The 18916-nt window shown below is 50.4% G+C and overlaps 1 protein-coding gene across 2 annotated transcripts in view; it reads right to left on the reverse strand.

The window, feature by feature from the left end:
* Positions 1-18916, reverse strand: part of KAZN (kazrin, periplakin interacting protein) — a 146207-nt gene that overhangs the window by 40186 nt on the left and 87105 nt on the right. For both annotated transcript variants that reach the window (XM_085242096.1, XM_085242095.1), the window contains exon 3: positions 11706-11874. In XM_085242096.1, coding sequence (XP_085098222.1) covers positions 11706-11874 — 169 coding nt within the window. The remainder of the gene's footprint in view (positions 1-11705; positions 11875-18916) is intronic.

The following is an 18916-nucleotide window of genomic DNA, read 5'->3' on the forward strand; positions in this document are numbered from 1 at the left end:
AGACAAACCACAGGGGATCTACACTGCCACAAATACTCCCATCACCCTGGGAACCCAGGAGCAAAGCTATCACTGCCTTTGCACACAGAATCCTTAAGGTTGGAAAAGAGCACTAAGATCACCCGGTCCATCCACCAACTCACCAAATGCATGCACTCCTTCAAAACCATACAAGGGTGGTGAGGCAGTAGAACAGGCTGCCCAAGGAGGCTGTGGATGCCCCATCCCTGCAGGCATCCAAGGCCAGGCTGGATGTGGCTCTGGGCAGCCTGGGCTGCTGGTTGGTGACCTGCACACAGCAGGGGGTTGGGACCAGATGATCATTGTGGTCCTTTGCAACCCAGGCCATTCTATGATTCTACGAAGGAATGGCACAAACAGGACCCAAGAAGCCTGGCAAGATCACAGATTGACCTCAAGCGCATTTACTTTTCTTCTTAAAACGTAAATCTCAAGCCCATAAAAACACTGGCAGCAGGCACCGGAAGGTGCTCTGTGTGCTCCTCTATCGCTCCGCAGGGCAATAGGCTTCATCCTGTTTCCTCTGGCCCCAGATCAAGCAGGCTCCTCGCAGGAATTTTCCATTATCCCGTGGCAAACATACCAGGGCAACGCAGCACTCGACTGCCTTACACTCTGACCCCTCTTTAGTGGTGAGATCGTGCATAAAGCACAGTCCATTTCTTGTAAAACACGCCGTTTCTTGTTATCCCAACACTGCAATTTGGGTGAAAAGCGGCTGGAAATCCCAGGCTGTGATGGAAGGAGGATGGATGGATGGATAGAGGGTATTCTTGGCTCCCTATATATCCTCCTCCCAGCTGCTGAGTCCTGATGCATTTCCATAACCCAATCCAACAGATTCAAAAATCTTGGAGAAACTGGGAACACAGCCCAACATCACTGGTTTTACTTCCTTAGATCCTTTTCTTGCACTGCTTTTACTGCAGTCTGCAAACTTACTTCTGAAGCCCATCCCACTGCCTGCAGACAGATCCCCATATGGCAAGCGATGGGTTAAGCCCTGGGCACCACTGCAGAGAGCATCCCAAGGCTTCACCTCTGGGTAGAATCAAACCCATGGTTGGCAACCAACGCATGGCATTGGGCTGGAATTGGATGTTTTTGGTTTTTTTTTTTTAAGGTCCCTTCCAACCCAACCATCCCATGGTTCTGTGATCTTTAAGGCCCCTTCCAACCCAACCATCCTATGGTTCTGTAATCTTGGAGGTCCCTCCCAACACAAGCTGTCCTGTGGTTCTACGATTTTCAATGACTCTTCCAACCCAACCATCCTATGGTTCTCTAAAGCCACAATCAGGCAATAAGAGCAGCACTGCACAGCCCCATGCTCATTGGGAAGGGGTGACCAAGGGACACAAAAGATTCTGCTTTCCCCCTTCTTTCCAGAGTTCTGCTCTTGAATAATGTGGTGGCTCGGCTCCAGGTAAACTCACCCAGCAGCACAGTTCTGATCATCTTGGAGAAGGCAGAGGGCTCAGACTCCAAAAACACATCCTTAATTACATGTGTGTGAGCTGTTTTCCTTGGCCTGGTTGCTTGGGACAGAGAACGCTGGGCGTCTCGCCCCGCAGACCTCTGCATTCAACCCACGCCCTTCGTTAAGCAGTCTGCAAACGAGCTAAAAAAGCCTTAATCCTGCAAACAGCTTCTGCAGTGCAAATAAAGAGCAACAAGCCAGGCACAGGGGGTGGGGGGGGGGAGAGGAGAAAGCGTCCCTGGGCAGCAGGGACAAAGCTTTCATTGTCCCATGTGCTGCAATGAACTCCAGGGACAAAAACAATGTGGCTTTATGTCTGCAAAGGGACAAAGCTTTTCCAGGACACAGCCAGCTCCTGCGACGTCCCCAGCAGTGAATTTGGGATGAGGACCCATTGCACACATTGCAGTATAAAGACACCAGACCCAACTTATTTCGGTCTCTCGGTGCAATATGCCACCAGCTCCTGCAAGGAGCAGGTTGTGAGCATGGCACAAGCACCGTGCACCTCCCCAGAGCCAAAATATCAGGGGAGCACGGCACAGCTCCAGCCATCAATCTGTACTTACCAACTAATCATCCCCGCCAAAAATAACTCATCTAATTATCACAACGCTGCCACTTAAATAATGAATTTTATGCCTTATTACAAAGTAAAATAGATCAGAGGATGGGAAACAATTGCAATTAGTAAAACAACAGGGAAAAAAAAAAAAAGCCAAAAAAACACCAACTCCCACAACTCTGCAAGTGTGATCTGAACGTATGATTAATTTCTACAAAATAACAGCTGATTGCCTCCGACATTGAAGGTGTCGGATCAAGCATTGCCGTCCCATGCTGCACCCAACAGCAGCACCCATGGGCACCTGCAGCAGCTCAGGTGGAGGAGATGGGGCATGCTGCTGTTGTGATAGCAGTGTGATGGATCAGAGAACCATAAAATCGTGAAGGTTGGAAAAGACCACTACAACCATCAAGTCCAACCGTCCAGCCAACCCCACCATGACCACTAACAACGTCATAGAATCATGTCAGTAACACTGGAAAAGACCTCTGAGATCATTCAGTCCAAGCCCAAACCATCCCACCATGACCATTAACCATGTCACAGACTCACAGAGTCAATAATGCTGGAAAAGGCCTCTAAGACCATCCAGCCCAACCTCAACCCATCACTACCATGTCTGCTAATTGTGTGGTAGAATCATAGAATCATTCAGGTTGGAAAAGAACCTCTAAGTCCAATCCAATTCCAACCCATCCCACCATGCCCACTGACCACATCCTCCAGTGCCACATCTCCACATTGAACACCTCCAGGGTTGCTGACCCCACCACCCCTCTGATGTGTTCCAGCACATCACTGCTCTTTTGAAGAAGAAATTGCTCCTTTTCCCAATGCAGGACGCATTCTCAGCACGTGCTCCCAGCTGCACCCAAGCCAAGTTGGAAACGAAGTTGTTGCAGATAAAAGAAATTATCAGTTGCAAAATGTTTTCAAAATAAATGAGAGAAATCCAAAACATTTTGAGTCTTCAAGATGGCATAACATGACCGTAACAACAGCAACTGATCTTTAAAACAACATCCTTCTTCCGACCAGCAAGAAAGATAAGGAGCCGACAAAACACTTCCTTTTAATACATCCTTTTAATAACCTGAGTGCTATTGGTGTGGATTGGAGGTTAAGAGAAGGGCAAATTAATTCACTTAGCATCCAGAATTAATTGTACTTAGCTCGGCTCCACGTTTCTAACCCTGTGTTCTCAATTTGGGACACAGAGCAACCTGCCTCCAACATGGCCACGGCGCAACAGATGCCAACAGAACACCCAGAGAAACCCACTCTCCCTTTAAAAAAAGTTTTCCACCTCCCAAAAATGTGTTAACATTTTCCACACAAATATTTTCTGTCTGAGCTCACTTTTAACAGTTTCAGCTGGATATGATTAGGAATGCAAACAAAGCAAAGGAGGGGAGGAGGCGACGCATGGGCAGAGGCGAAGCCCACTGCAGCACCAAGTACATCATGGGATTCATCATGAAGTTCATCATGAACTTCATCAACGTGGTGCTTTTCCCTTCAACCACAGCACTGATAGTGCTGACACATCAGATGTCCCATTGTGCTCAGTAACACTGCCTGGGTCTGTGCTGCCCCAGAGGAGCTGGATGTGGAGCCAAGAGATGAGACGCACTGAAACACAAACACGGCATTCTAGGTGGGGACGGTCAGATGCAATCATCCTCCATTGCACTGATTTACTTTAAAAGTAGGACAGACACCTCAAACGGTGAAGGATGAGGATGGAGACCCCAAATGGTGGAGGATGGAGACCCCAAATGGTGGAGGATGGAGACCCCAAACGGTGAGACAAGGATGGAGACCCCAAACGGTGAGACAAGGATGGAGACCCCAAACGGTGAAGGATGAAGAGGGAGACCCCAAATGGTGAAGGCTGCTAAGTATCCTGGCAGTGTCTCTGGATTTGGCCATCTGACAAAAAGAAAACCTTTTTCTGCAAGCAGTTGTGTTGCATGGGGATCTTCCACCTATGTAAAACTCCATGCTCCTTTTGGTCAGCAGGCAGTGAGCAGAATGCTCCTAAGGGTGCAGGAGAGCTTGTTTAATTGCTAATGAAAGGGTGAACAGGTATTTGGGGTTCATCCAGCTGGGAGCATTTGGAGCTTGGAAGCCAGAAGCAGCTCCACACCAAAGAGCCGTTGAGTTGATCGCCAACCACTAAGATCCTGGACATGGGCTCCAGCTCTACAGAGCCCTGGGAATCATAGAATCGTTACAATTAGAAAAGAGCTCTAAGATTACCAAGTCCAACTCCAACCCACCTCCACCATGCTCAGTGACCACGTCCCTCAATGCCACATCTCCACAATGAAGGGATGGTGATCCCATGCCAATGCATTACCACTCCTTCCGAGAAGAAATTCTTCCTAATATCCAACCTGAACCTTCCCTGGCACAGCCATCACCTCCTGTCCTATTGCTCTTATCTGAGAAAACAAGCTGACCCATGAGCCCAATGGATGTGCTGGCACCCCCATACCTGCACAGGGGAGAAGTGCCTCTAGGTGCAGGTCATGGGGCAACGAGCAGCGCTGGGAACACCCTTGAGAAAAGACTGCTGGCAGACATGTGACGCAAGCACGGCAGCTTTCACCCAACGCAGCCCTTAATTAGGATTAGCACGATGGGTGGGATCGCCCGCCCCAAGCAGCACAGCCAGAGCGCAGCCTCCAGCTGGTGGGAGAGCCCAGACCTGCTCCCCTCCTCCTGCACCATCAAAAAAAAGTCCTGGGAAGAGCCCATCCCTTTGCTCCAACCAGTTGGGACAAGCCTTGCAATCAGCATTCCCAACCAACCAACAGCGCCTTGAGAGCTTCTTGGCCGTGAGCAAGGAGGATGCTGGTGCCCAACTGCATGACGGCTGGGAGCAGGTGGGCAATGGCTGCTTTTGGTGTCATTTGCACCAAGAGCTGGCTGTGCAACAGGCTGCAACGTGGGGAGTGCTCGCTTTACAGCTGGAAGTCAACAGGGATGAAATTCTAGCGCAACCTGCACAAAGAGCAAAACTTTCCTTATCCGTGCTGCCACTCTCCACTACAGAAATAAAATAAAATAAAGAAAATCTCCCTGGCTCGCCATCATTTCTATGAAGCAAACTAGGGAGCGCAGCAGGTTGCTGCTTGCCTGGCTAAGCAGGCAGGAAGGGAAGCACCCGCCGCAGGCAGATCCCAGCAGGTTGGGACGGTGTGGGCTCTGCTCTGCTGCACGGGCATTGGGTGCACAGAGCTGAGCACTGAGCTGCACAGAGCTGAGCACCGAGCTGCACGGATGCTTCCGACAGAGCCCGCAGCAACGCGCCATGAATAATGCAATTTCCCTGCACGCCAGCTCTCCCCCCTTTATCATGATGAAATGCATCTGCAACTTAAGATACGCTTTCTGCTGCCTCACCAAGGAAAGTTTGGGATAAAATTTGGGAAAAAATATGGCTGCGTGTGGCTGAGGGCAATATTCATCCAGCTTGAGCATGAGCATCTGTACCAGGATCTGTGGGATCTGCTTTGCTCAGGACGCACTCCCCACATTTCTTCCCCAACACACTGGAATAAAGGGCGGTCGTCACACTTCAACTTTATCTCCACTCAATGCTGCTTTATTCTCTCCACCATTTCCAACTCTTCTCCAACAGAAAGCACGATTGATAACTTTTTGGCAACGTTAATTACCAATTTAATACTTCTGTCTTAACGACGTACACAGATTTACGATGAGATCAGAGCAGCCCCGCTAATCAGGGATAAACCCAGCACACTACAGAGGGTTATTGGTTTTTATTAGTCTTTCTTGTTGGTCTAATTGATGGTATTACCCTCTGAACTGCATACACACACTTAAAGAAATTCAAGATAGGCTGGAAGCACGGCCCAAGGGAAGCAGTGTGTGCTTAAGGGCTTCATGCCATCACCTGCAGCCAAACCCACTCTTCTCCCCAAAAATACTTGGTGTGAGAAGAGCTTGTGGCCACCAACAGCAAAAGAAGACATCCCAGCACTGGGGATTTTCATAGAAGCATAGAAATCATTAATTTTGGAAGAGACCACTAAGCTGACCCAGCCCAACTCATCCCACGGCGCCCACTGCCCACATCCCCCAGTGCCACATCTTCACATTGAACCCCTCCAGAGATGGTGACCCCACCACCCCCCTGGGACTTGGTCGGTTCCCAGGCAATGCTGAACAACACGTTGGTGCCATGGCTGAGCGTGGTGACGAGGTCAGAGGTGTGATGTCCCACTATGGATGGGCTGTCGTTGACACACCGCCAGCTCTACTCATCGATGCTATCAGGACAGGTTACTGCCGCCAACAAGTAGAGTTAAAGCCTTATCTGCATATGGGTTTTTAATCCTGCACTGTGATCACTATCACATTATTGTTGGACTAATTAACAGGCAAAGATCTCAAGACCTTTTTATCCAGGCTTTTTTCTTTTCTTTTCGTTTTTTTGCCGTTGTTGTTTCTGCCTCTCAACAGAAACGGGTAGAAAACAACCACAAACACAGCAAGGTGCAGCACCAGGCGCGGCAGGCACAACGTGGAGGTACAACATGGCACCCCAGTCCTCAAACCACAGCAGCATTGTATAAATCTCCCCAAATCTCAGCCCGAGATAACACACGATCTCACTGAAACGAAAAAAAGCCTGTGAGGAAACTACAAGGCATTCAAACCGGTTTGGTTTGTTTGGCCCAGAGAAGAGGAGGCTGAGGGGAAGACTCATGGAGGCCTACAGACCCCTCCGTGGAGGCCCTACAGACCCCTCCGTGGAGGCCCTACAGACCCCTCCGTGGAGGCCCTACAGACCCCCCTCCCCAATGGAGGTCTACAGACCCCCCCTCCCCAATGGAGGTCTACAGACCCCTCCATGGAGACCCTACAGAGCACCCCTCTCCCATGGAGGCCCTACAGACCCCCTCTCCCCCCATGGAGTTCTACAGACCCCTCCATGGAGGCCCTACAGATGCCCCCACCCCCACCCCAATGGGCTCAGCGGGGCTGACACTACTTAAAATTCCAAGTACAGCTGAATTTGGAGTTTTTTTCCTCCTGGAAATCTGAGCATATCCTACTAAAGCCTTCACAGCCATCTCCAAGTTTCTTCTGAGAGAATCTTTTTCCCCTTTCTGCAGCTTGAAAGAGCGTCTAGACTGCCTAAACCCAGACATCAAAGTTCAATTCCTCAAATCTCTTCCTCAAATCAATTTGCTCTGCTTTCCACCCCAAACATAGCACATCTCCTCAGAAAACAGGCACACGCTTCCAGGACCTGTATGCCTACAGCAAATTTCGATCTGCAATAATATCTTACAGCGATCTGAGATGTCTTTTGGAAAAAAAAACAACAACATACAACAAACACTGCTTTATGATGGGAGGGCAGAGACTACTCCTCCACTGGGTCCATTTAATGCAGCTTTGAAAAGCATTGCAATGCTTCTGTGGTGCTAATCAAGACCCAGTGGGTCTTCCCACTCTGTCCACCAGCGATGGCCAACAGCAACCCCAACGCAGTTCTCCAAGTTAGCTTCAAAGGGAGGACACGATGGACAATTTGTTTAAAAATAATAGGCTGTAGCTCCAGCATTTGGGTGTTCTGCCTGCGCTCAGCTATCGCCATCACGCAGATGTGGTCCTTGGGGACATGGTTTAATGAGCAATGGTGGTGGTAAGCAGTTGGACTGGACAATTTCAGAGGTCTTTCCCAATCTTTAATGGTTCCATGATCTCGGTGCTTCAGTGGTGTGCATACAGGACTGGACAACCCTCCTGCTGTAGGGTGGCCAAGCGATTTGTCAACGTGCTGTTTGTGCATGATAACCCTTTATCCCAAGCTCAGGAAACTACATTGTGGGTTTCAGCTGTAAGAAGGGCAGATATGGGTGCTGCAAGGTACCTCTGCGTGCTGGACAAATAAACAAGAGAGCAGTCAAAGCAAAAGAAAATAACTTTCATTTTCTGAACATCCAAAGATGAGGTGGTTTGTGAGTTTATCTTTTTTTCTTTCAAACGTCCCTACTCATGCAGCTGTCACACGGCTTTACAATGGTGTTTTAAGAGCACAAAGGTACGGCCCCTTCTGCAAAAGCCATGTTTGTATAAGAAATAAAAGGCAAATGAAAACAGAGGCTGGGTTACAAAACCCAAACACCGCCCGTGGCCTCGCTGTGCCTGCAGAAGAGGCACGATCCTGTTGCATCTCTGCAGAAATCTACTTGTCATCAGCAGCGCCAGCTCCCCGCATTCTGCTTACTGTTGCAAAAAGGAAAACCTGAATCATAGAATCATCTGAGTCGGATGGGACCAGATGGCCATGAAGGGTCCAACTCCCCTACACCAAACAGGGACACCGACAGCTCCATCACGTGCTCACTGCCCCACGGCTAAACCACATCCCCAAACCACAACCCTCAGCCAGATGGGGGGGGGGTGGAGATGAGTTTTTCCCTTCCCTTTTCCACGACACCGGTAACTTTTGCAAACAGAAGTCATCACAAGGACTCGATCCACCAGGATGGCCAATTCACCGGGGGTTTCGCACGCCCTGGTTGTGCAAGCTGCTGCGTCAGCCTCCAATTCTCTTTATCTCACACGTCACTGTCAACAAGGAATTACGAGAATTGAATTTTAACAAGCTGCAGACGGAAGCATTGCTGTGTGCCGTGCTCAAGCTGAAGTTTGGTGCCTCACTTCGAGCCACAGCCCCGCTCAGTGCTGCAGGACAGGAAGGAATCATCATTTATCACCATCCTAAAACTTAGACTAACCACGCCAAATGAGGCTTATGAATAGGAAAGCTGCAGATACATAAAGATACTTCAAATTAACATCAAAAGCTGAGATGTGACGGGGACCTGAAGTGCTGGCTGCAGCCAGCTGGAATCTAATGCAACCACGTGGATATTACTACGCACACACTGATTTCCCAGGGCACGCCACTGTAACAGTAATAGCGCAGCAAGACCTTGAGCTTGCAATACACGTGGTGCATAACTGCTCCAACATCCGACTGGATTGTGATATCTGAGTTCCTCAGGTTCCTTTGCAACATCAGCTCACAAGCTCTGGAAGAACAAACAGTGGGGAAGATGAGTGGTGAATTTACTCATGCACATCCCCACCGGTGCAAAGCACCATGTGGTACTGATGCTTCGAAGCAAGATGAGCTGAACGCTGAGCGAGGTCTTATTAATAACACTTAGCTACTGATTGTGCTTTACATCTTCAAGCACTTTGCCAACATTAATTAATTAAGGTGTTTTACGTTTAACGCCGGGAGGAGACGGCAGCAAAAGCACTGGGTGAGATGGGCTGACCACCTGGCTCAGCGCATGGTTTGAGTTGGAAGGGACCCTAAAGGCCATCAGATCCAACTCCCTGCAGTGAGCAGGGACACCCACAGCTCCATCAGTGCTCAGAGCTCCATCCAGCCTGATCTTGGGTGTCATCCAACCCGGTTCAGGTCAGATGGGGTCATGGGCAACCTGATGTACCTGATTCCAATGGCAGCAGTTGGAACTGGATGGTCTTCGAGATCCCTTCCAACCCAACCGTTCTGCAATGAACGCTCACACAAAGGACTGGGACAACATACAAATTCCACTTCTGCCTCCGTATGCACACCCACCGTCCAGCCCTGCTCTCACCCTGCTGAATTCCTTCAGTTTTGGTTTAAATTACAGTAAAATGCCCTTGAAGGGCACCTCACCGCAAGAAATAGCACGCTGCAGCACGGAGATTTCTCAGTGCACACAAAAAGGGCAGAGTTATTACCTCGAGCTGTCTTGAGCTGCACCCTAATTAAATGAATAACACACTTCACAAAGGCAGCGTTAATTACCGAGCCAGGCATGAACCGACCTAGGCTCACAGAGCTTCGGACGGGTCCACAGCACCCATATGGCCAATGAGACCTGGGGACCACACCACCGAGCGCCTTCAAACCCCAAATTCACCCTTGCAACCTACAGGCTGGTGGCTGCCCAGCCCATTCCCAGCTCCATGCCCTCCCACAGGACTTCTGCTGATCCTCCTACTTCTAAGAGCCGTTCAGAGATGCACGTTTCACAGAACCATAAAATCGTAAGGTTGAAAAGACCTCCAAGATCACCACGTCCAACCATCAACACATCAACCCATACACCCATCCTGAGTGCAGAACCAACCCAACCCCACAGCACTGGGTGCATTCTCAGCCCTCCACACGGCCACGATGGGGAACGGACCCCGCTGATGTTTAGCAGGTGGGATCCATCCGTCCTACAGCAAAACCCAACAGGTTGGCTGGAACAAACGCACCAATTAATCCTTCACAATCCATCTGCATTGACACCGTGCACAGTGGGGCACAGAGGTAGGGGTGCAGCGGCGATGCTGCCTTACAACAGCCCCAAGAGACCCCAAAACCGAACCACCCAGCAACACACAGCCCCATTCCAGGGACAACAGCAGTAAATAAGTAACAGGGAAACAAGACACAGTGCCATGGGTGGCACAGAGGTGCAAGGGGAGGGCTCGCACCATGCATGCCCCAACACCGTGGCTGCTCAGGGTGAATTATGGCACAAGCCCGTGATGATCTGGGGAAATTTACAGATCTATTTGCATTCAGATCCTTTAAGCTAACAGCGAGTGCCTGGCTGAGCAGAAAGCACTGAATTTCAGCCAGAGCAATGCAGAAGCAAGTCCACCTCCCCCCCCCCCCCCACACACACACACTCCTCTCGGGTTGCAAAGCTCAGCGCAAACCCACAGCACCAACTCCCTGCACCCCATTGCCAGCCTGGCCTGGGCTGTGTGCCCATAACTCTGGGGGGGGGGTATGCAGGATGGCACAGGGTGTTGTGCAGCATACCATAGGGGCTCTGTAGAATGGCATGGGGTGCTGCATAGGGTGGCATGCAGGGGGGTGTATGGGGTGGGTGGCACGCAGGAGGCTGTATGGGGTGGCACGTGGGGGGTGTGTAGGGCGGCACAGAGGGGGGCTGCATAGGATTGGAGTGCAGATAGCTGTGTATGGGGTGGCTGTATAGGGTGGCCTGGGGGGGGATCATGCAGAGCGGCATGCAGGAGGCTGCATAGGGTGGCTCGGGGGGGGGAGGGGGGAAAAGAGGATGGGATGCAGGGGAGGTTTGTGCAGGGTGCTACGGAGGGGCTGTATGTGGGCATGGGGAGGAGGGGGGGACCGCGCAGAGTGGCACAGGGGGGCTGGACAGGGCGGTAGAGAGGCTGCATAGGAGGGCACGGAGGGGGGGTTGGCGCATACGGGTGGCACGGGGGGGCTGCACGGGGTGGCACACGGGGGCCACGCAAGGCGGTACGGGGGCGGACCGCACACACCGACCGCGAATGGGGGGGTGTCCCAGCTGAGCCCGCAGGTCCCCCCCGCCCCGCAGCCCCCCGCCCCCTGCCCCGCAGCGAGCGCCGCCGCCGTTCCGCCGCTCCGAAGAGGAGAAGATGGCTGCGCCGACTTCCCAAATTACGAAACCGGTTGGGGAAGGGAAAGGAAGGCGAGCAGGAAGCAAGCAGGTAAAGCAAACAGCGCGGGGAAAGGAGAGCCGGCTCGAAAGACCGCGAAAGAAAAGAGAGAAAAAAAGCAAAAAACAAAGCGTTGCCCACCTTGCGGGCCGTGCTCCATGGGCGGCTCGCTGCCCAGCTCGGCCAGGCGGCGCCCGGTGGCCGCCAGCTCCGCGCGCAGCGCCGTCACCTCCTGGCCCGCCGCCTGCAGCGCGCCGTCGATGCGCAGCGCCAGCTGCCTGTTGTCGTCCATCATGTGCAGGATTTTGGCCTGAGGGGGGGGTTAAGGGGGGGGAGGGAGGAAGAGGAGGAGAGAGGTGAGTGGGGGTGTGGGGGGGGTAAGGGGGTGGGAGGGGATTGGGGCGGGGAGGGGGCGGGGAGAGAGGGGGAGTGGGGATGGAGGAGTTGGGGTTTGGAAAGGGGGGGGTCAGAAGGGATTGGGGGTGTGTAAAAAGCGAGGGGGGTGAAAAAGGGAATGGGGCTTTGCAGGAGGGGAATACGAAAGGAAACGGGGCTTTGCAAAGAGGGAGTGAGTAAAGGAATGAGGTTTTGCAAAGGGGGTGTGGAAGGGAATGGGGGTTTGCAGAGAGGGGGTGTGGATGGAAATGGGGTTTGGCAAAGGGACAATGCAGAAGGGAATGGAGGTTTGAAAATTGGGGTGTGGATGGAAATGGGGGTTTGCAAAGGGACAATGCAGAAGGGAAGGAGGTTTGCAAAAGGGGGTGCAAATGGATATGGGGTTTTGCAGAGGGGGTGCAAAAGGGAATAGGACTTTGCAGAGAGGGGGTGTATAAGGAATGAGGTTTTGCAAAGGCAAGTCCAGAAGGGAATAAGGGTTTGCAAAGGGGGGGTGCAGATGGCAATAGGGCTTTGTAAAGGGGGGTGCAAATGGATATGGGGTTTTGCTAAGGGAGGTGCAAAAGGGCAAGGGACTTTGCAAAGAGGGGGTGCATAAGGAATGAGGCTTTGCAAAGGCATGTGTAGAAGGGAATGAGGGTTTGCAAAGGGGGGGTGCAGATGGAAATGGGGCTTTGCAAAGGGGGGTGCAAAAGGGAATGAGGCTTTGCAAAGAGGGGGACGTGGATGGAAATGGGGCTTTGCAGGGGGTGATGCAAAAGGAATGGGGCTTTGCAAATGGAAGGTTTTAGGGGAGTGGGACTCTGAAAGGGGGGTGTAATAGGGAATCAGGCTGGGGGTTGTGCAAAGGGGGGTCAGTGCAACGGGGGACTCTGCAAGGAGGGTGTTAAAGGGAATAAAGCTGCGTGGGGGGGGGACAGAATAATGGGGAAGGCAAAAGGGAATGGGGCTGTAAATGGGAATCTGCAAGGGGGTGCAGAATGGAATGGGGCTGGGCAAGGCAGGGGCTGGGGGGGGAGTAGGGCTGCAGGGGGAGTTCTGTTATAGGGGTTGCAAAGGGCAACACGGATGTATAGGAATGCACAAGGGAAGGGGGCTGTGCAATGGGGGGGTGGAAAGTGATGCAGGAGTGACCAGGTTTGTGCAAAGTGGGGGGAGAGCGGGTGCAAAAAAGGAATGGAATTGGGCAAAGGGGCTGCGAGGGGGAAATGGGGTTGTGCAGGTGGGGTGGGGGGAGGGTGAGAGATAGAAGGGGGCTGTGCAAGGGGTGTGTGTGGGGGGGAATATCCCCTACCTGCAGCCCTCCCCCCTGCCGTGGGACAGGAGTGTGAGGAGGGGTTTTTGGTTTTGGTTGGGGGGGTTGCAAGAAGATGCAGTGCTGCAGCAGCTGCTGCATTTCTGCTGTGCCCACATCCCCCCCCCCCCCCCCTCCTCCTCTCCCCCCGGGTGTCTCCGCAGGTGCAGGGAGCACTGCAGTGCGGCCAGGGCAACCTGCAGTGCTAATTAGTGCTTCTGTTAATTGGGCTGCAACGGGCAGGGAGAAAACCCTGCGTGCTCCCCCATGCCCATCCGTGCTGGGAAACAGCTGGGCCCTAAAGCTGATGTGGATCTCCAAGCAGATGGGGTTCCTCCTGTGCAGAATGGGGGATCCCGAGCTCACGGCTCCTGCTCAGAAGGTTTAAATCCTCAAAATCAGGATGAAGTGAAGCATTGAGAAACAAATTCATTCCCTTTCTCCTAGTCATATTAAATGAAAGACTAATTAAATAGCCCAAATTAGAAACTTTATTTCCTCAAATTGCTTTGCTTTTCCAGCAAATGTGGCCCCAGGGGATGGCAGTCCCGGGTGGCATGGAGGGGTTGGGATTGGTGCCTGCAGCCCCATGGAAAATGGGAGCATCTTTCTGCAAAGGTACGCTGGAAAAGCTGAGAAACCTACCAGTTTTGGCCAGCCTCCTGTAAGAGCATCACATTCCAGCAGGCTGCTTCTCAAGAATATATGGATGGCATGAATAGGGATGGAGGAAGGCTTGAAAATGCTGCCCATCCTGCTTGCTCTCATTGCAGCAACACGGGATGTCACGGGATGGTTGGTGTTGGAAGGGTCCCTAAAGATCGTCAGGTCCACCCCCTGCACTGAGCCATCAGAGCTCCATCAGAGCCCCATTCCCTGACCTTGGGTGTCTGCACCACCTCTCTGGCAACCTGTGCAGCGCCTCACCAAGTTGTTGAGTAAAGGGAATATGAGCAGTGTGGGAGATGGAAAAGGGTTGGGTAGCACATGTGTACCATTCAGGCCTCCCAAACCCTTCAGATTACCTTTGTAAGTTTGATAGATAGAGCGTGCAAAGGAACCGGTCTAACTAAATGGGGGAAGCCTTTTGTGTTAGGAACGACCGTAATCTAATACGGCCCTTTGGCATGATTCAATTAAATCCTTTCTCTTCCAATTAAACAATCAGCCGGAATTTAATAAAAACGAATTTCTACGTGTCGTCCTCCAGAATGATGACCTCTGAGATTGTACGGGCTTATGTAAATTCTGCTGATGGCTCTTTATCTGCTTGTGTGTCACTTCCACCAGACACAAAATGGCCTTTACATTATTTTCTCATCTGCTCAACCTATCTCTGCTTGCAGTAAGAATTCCTGAATCGTTACTACAGTTGTTCCCAATTGGAGAAGACTGCCAAGATCGTTTAGACCGACCACCGCCACCATGGCCACTAAACCATGTCACCATTTCCCCTGTGATAGTGCAGGAAGACATATCCCCATCCTGGGTTCTGTGTGTCTCAGTGAGCTGTCTGGGGACCCCAAAACCAGAGCCAGGCCAGGTCATAAAGTGTCTTGGGTGGAGAATTGCATCACTTCAGCTCAAGGCAGTGAAACCAAGCTGAGATCCAAAGCCCTACGTTGACACATCCCAGTTATCCCAGTGCAAGCCTGCAGGAATCCCATTGGGAAGGGGGAGCTGAGAAAACCGTGATCCAAGGGATTTGCCTCCAGTAAAGTTGTGTTATGATAATAGGAAGCAGATCTCTAGGCCCCTGGCAAACAAATGGCTTCCATAGCATATTTCACAGCTGAGCGCATCGATGGCACCAGCCTTTCTGCAGCTCTGTTAAACCCAACATTTCCTTAATGAATTGCAGCAATCTGAAGTATCCGCATCCTGCTTCAGCTTTTATGGGAAGACGTTGGGTCCTCTCCCCATCGAGGAACCTCCTCTATCGCATAGTACCTATGGATCATCCACCCCACCCCCATCATGCCCACTAGCCATGTCCCCCAGTGCCACATCCCTACGTTCTTTTAACGCCTCCCTAACATTTGGTAGAACTTCTTGTCTTCCAAAAGCACCTTTCCATCATGGAAGAGAGAAAAGAGAATGCACATCAAGCAAAGTCCACGTGGAATGCCATTTCCTCTTCCTTCTTAGTCACAAATGAGAGGGGAGAAGCGTGCTTGGCTTTTGTGTAAGCATGGGGTGATTTGGGAGATTGAGTCCTACAGCATGGAACCAGCTCTTGGGAAAGCAGAATGGGAAGTCCACTGAGACATCTGCTCTGCAGACCCAATTTGCATCTGCTCAGACACTATTATAAGGATCAGATAAAAGCTTAAATGAATAGGGAGATTCTGGAGTCCTTCGATGGCAGGAAATAATTGCCAGGAAAAAAATCCTGTGATCAATCAGCAGACAAATATATACTTAAATTAGGTGTTAGTGGGATGGATGCAAGAAAGGTGATTATGGGTTGCCTCTGTGTTTCCTTTGGCAACGAGGATGACATGCAGGGTGGGTCAGTGCACCCAATCATTAATACAGCATCAGCATTCCTCTGACAGCTTCTTTGTCCTGTGAAGTCAATTCCTAGCAGGATCTGACATTAGCAGGGGGAAATTCAGCTGCCTTTGAGTCTTCATGACCCTCTTGATGCTCGCAGATGGCAGGTAGCAGGCTAGCCCTGCGTGGTGTGCTGGGCAGGAGGCAGGAGCAAAGCCCTGTACCAATACCTAGGTAATGTTTCAGCACTGAGCAATGCATAGATGTATGTATATCACTTCATCTATAGGCTCACTGTAAGGATTAAGCATGCAATCATCATTTTAATGATTTGAGGTTGCACTAGTGTCCATCTTCTTAACTCAAGTGGGCTGCAGTCATAGAACAATAGAATCAGTAAGGTTGGAAAAGTGCACCAAGATCACCAAGTCCAATTGTCAGCCCATCACCACCAATCACCTACTCTGTGAAAATAACAAGTTGCTGGGATGGACAGAGGGATTTTGTAGCTGTATACCTGATAATTGGCAGGTCCCTCAGTTCTGGGTTAGGTAGGAAATGATAAACTGAGGCACCATGGGCTGGAGCTGAGCCAGGAATCCCTGCTCGCCTCTCGAGCGCAATCAGGAACAATTCTTCCATCTCTTGGGTAGGAAACTGCAGTGAGATTCATGCTCACGTGCAGCTCTGTGCTCACCCTCACATGATGGGTAGTTTTTGTAGTGCTCTGATATTAACGAGCCAGAGGTTAAAGAGCAGGGATTGCAAAGCCATAAGTGTGGGAGCACAGCTCCCAGTGCTGCCTCGGCTCCAACTGCCTCAGCAGATTTTTTTGCTTCAGTGCAGTGCTAGAAAAATAAACCCAAACCACCATGTTTGGGTATTGCACCATCACATGTTTGGGCTAATTTTACTGAAATCCAGTGGTGGTTGGTGTACCCCAACGTAACTGCCAGCCATGGGAGCACAGGGTGCATGCCTCTTTTAATAAAGTCGGTTTAACTTCTGACATGGATTACGTTAAAAAAAATAATAATCATCCACAACTGCAAGTGTGATAAAGTATCTTAGTATAAAATCAATACTGAGGCGATTCGCAGCCTTTGAAGAATTCCAACCCTAAGTCAGCCTGTGGCTGGCTGTCTCCAAGAGGACTGAAAGATGCCTGGAGTTGGGAAGTTTGGATGCGCTAAAATGGAGCTGGAGAAAAGGACTGATACTGATGGTAGAAGGGCTTTAAGGAGGTGATGCCCATAAAATCCTTTGTTCTGGTGCAAGTGGAAAAATAAAACCTCTCCCATTGAGGATTAGAAGGTGTAGAATCATTAAGAACCATGCCATTCATCTAGCTTAACCATCAGCCCATCCCCACTGTGCCCACTCTCAGACTCACAGAGCCATGAAGGTTGGAAAAGCCCACCAAGATCATCACATCCCACATCTGATGGGTCCCCACTACACTCATGGATCCGTGTGATGGAATCACAGAATCATTAAGGCTGGAAGAGACCACTACGATCATCCAGCCCAACAATCAACCTATCAGAGATGAAGTTGTGTTGGGCGTTGAGCCCAGCAGGGACTTCAAGTCCAAGAGGTGAGGTGCGACCTAAAGAGCAAGAAATACAGATATTGGGCCAGATGTGAAACACGAGGGGCTCTGCTCCATCCCTCACACCCACTGCCGGGATGAGCACTGGGGATGGCCAATTTTCATCAATTTTCTCACTTTCTGGTGGTGCTTCATTAAAACTGGAGGTTCGTCATCCGCAGCAGTCCAGCTCGCCTCGAGATTAAGATCTGCCTCATTTGCAGTTACTTAATTAGCAATTAGCCTAATTTCACTGGCATTAAATTACATTTTTTTAAAACTAAATATTATCTTTTCCAAGAGAAAAAAAATAAATAAAATGGCATGGGTCTGCTTCAGAATATTTTATAGAAAGCAACAGCATCATTATCCCATTCTCAGATATAATGTCTAGATACTTTTAATGAAAATATTCATTATTGCTAATTTGCATCTCTTTCAGCTCTAAGAGGAAAATCGAATGAAGATGTCAAAACAGTGCTACCTCTGCCTGGGGAAAAAGGAGATGGGGTGACCCCAAACCCACAACACTCTGTGTGATGGGGAAGCTCTGCGTCGTCATTGCAATTAGGGGAAGCATTGGGTGGGAGATGGGCAAGGAAAATCAGAGGGGAAAAACTCTGCAGCTGCAAAGAATGGGAAGGAAGGAGGGAGTGCAGAGCAGAAATAGACCCTAATTAAGCCTTCCTTAAGCTTGCTTGGGAGCTAATCCTCAAATGTCGAGGTATGTTGGAATACAGATTTACATTGGGCTGGTGATGGCTTGCTTGGGTTCCATCAGTACAAGAAAACATAGATTACACCTCCACAATACACACTCCACCAAGCTTGGAGAGAGAAGCTAACACCATTTTTTTAAAAGGAAATGGGGATGAATACTTAAAAATAATAAGAACTCGGTGAATATTCAACAGAACTCTTAAGCAAATGTGCCCTTGTCCTATTTGCATCTCTCTTGTGTTCCCTTCCTGCATGGTGGAGTTTTATTAGCACAAACATGCACAGAAAGTGAATTTGAAGCTTGAATACCCGAGGGAAATGAATTTTAAATTCACTTGCTGTGTGCAGTCACCCAAGAAACTTGATCATAATTGTTTATTATACTTAAATATTTATATTGTGGGAGTGCTCGGGAGATAAGGGGGCCGTGCTGCGTGCTGCGCAAACACTGCGAGGTGACGTGTGATGGGTCCAGCCATGCTCTGTCATCTCCGTGAGTGGCAGCTGTGAATTTTGGGGTCAGGAACAAACGTTGGGGTGGAGGCATCAATGCATTCCTGCAGGATCCCAAGAAAGACTGAGAAAGCTCTGATCTGGCAAGAAAAAGTGGTGGATGTGGCACTGAGGGATGTGGTCAGTGGGAATGGTGGGGATGGTTTGGGGTTGGACTGGATGGTCTTAGAGTTCTTTTCCAACCTTAGTGATTCTGTGATTCTACGACATCCTGTGGGGTGTTTGTCAAAGAGATCAGAGCTGGAGCTGGATTCGGTTGGGAACATCCTCACCAAAGCTTTTTTGCTGTCTTAAATCCCATGTTGCAGCTCCAGCTCTCAGCCAGGAGCTCAGATTCCCATG

The sequence above is a fragment of the Meleagris gallopavo genome, chromosome 23 (genome assembly GCF_905368555.1).
Source record: "Meleagris gallopavo chromosome 23, MGAL_WU_HG_1.1, whole genome shotgun sequence".
Lineage (NCBI taxonomy): Eukaryota > Metazoa > Chordata > Aves > Galliformes > Phasianidae > Meleagris > Meleagris gallopavo.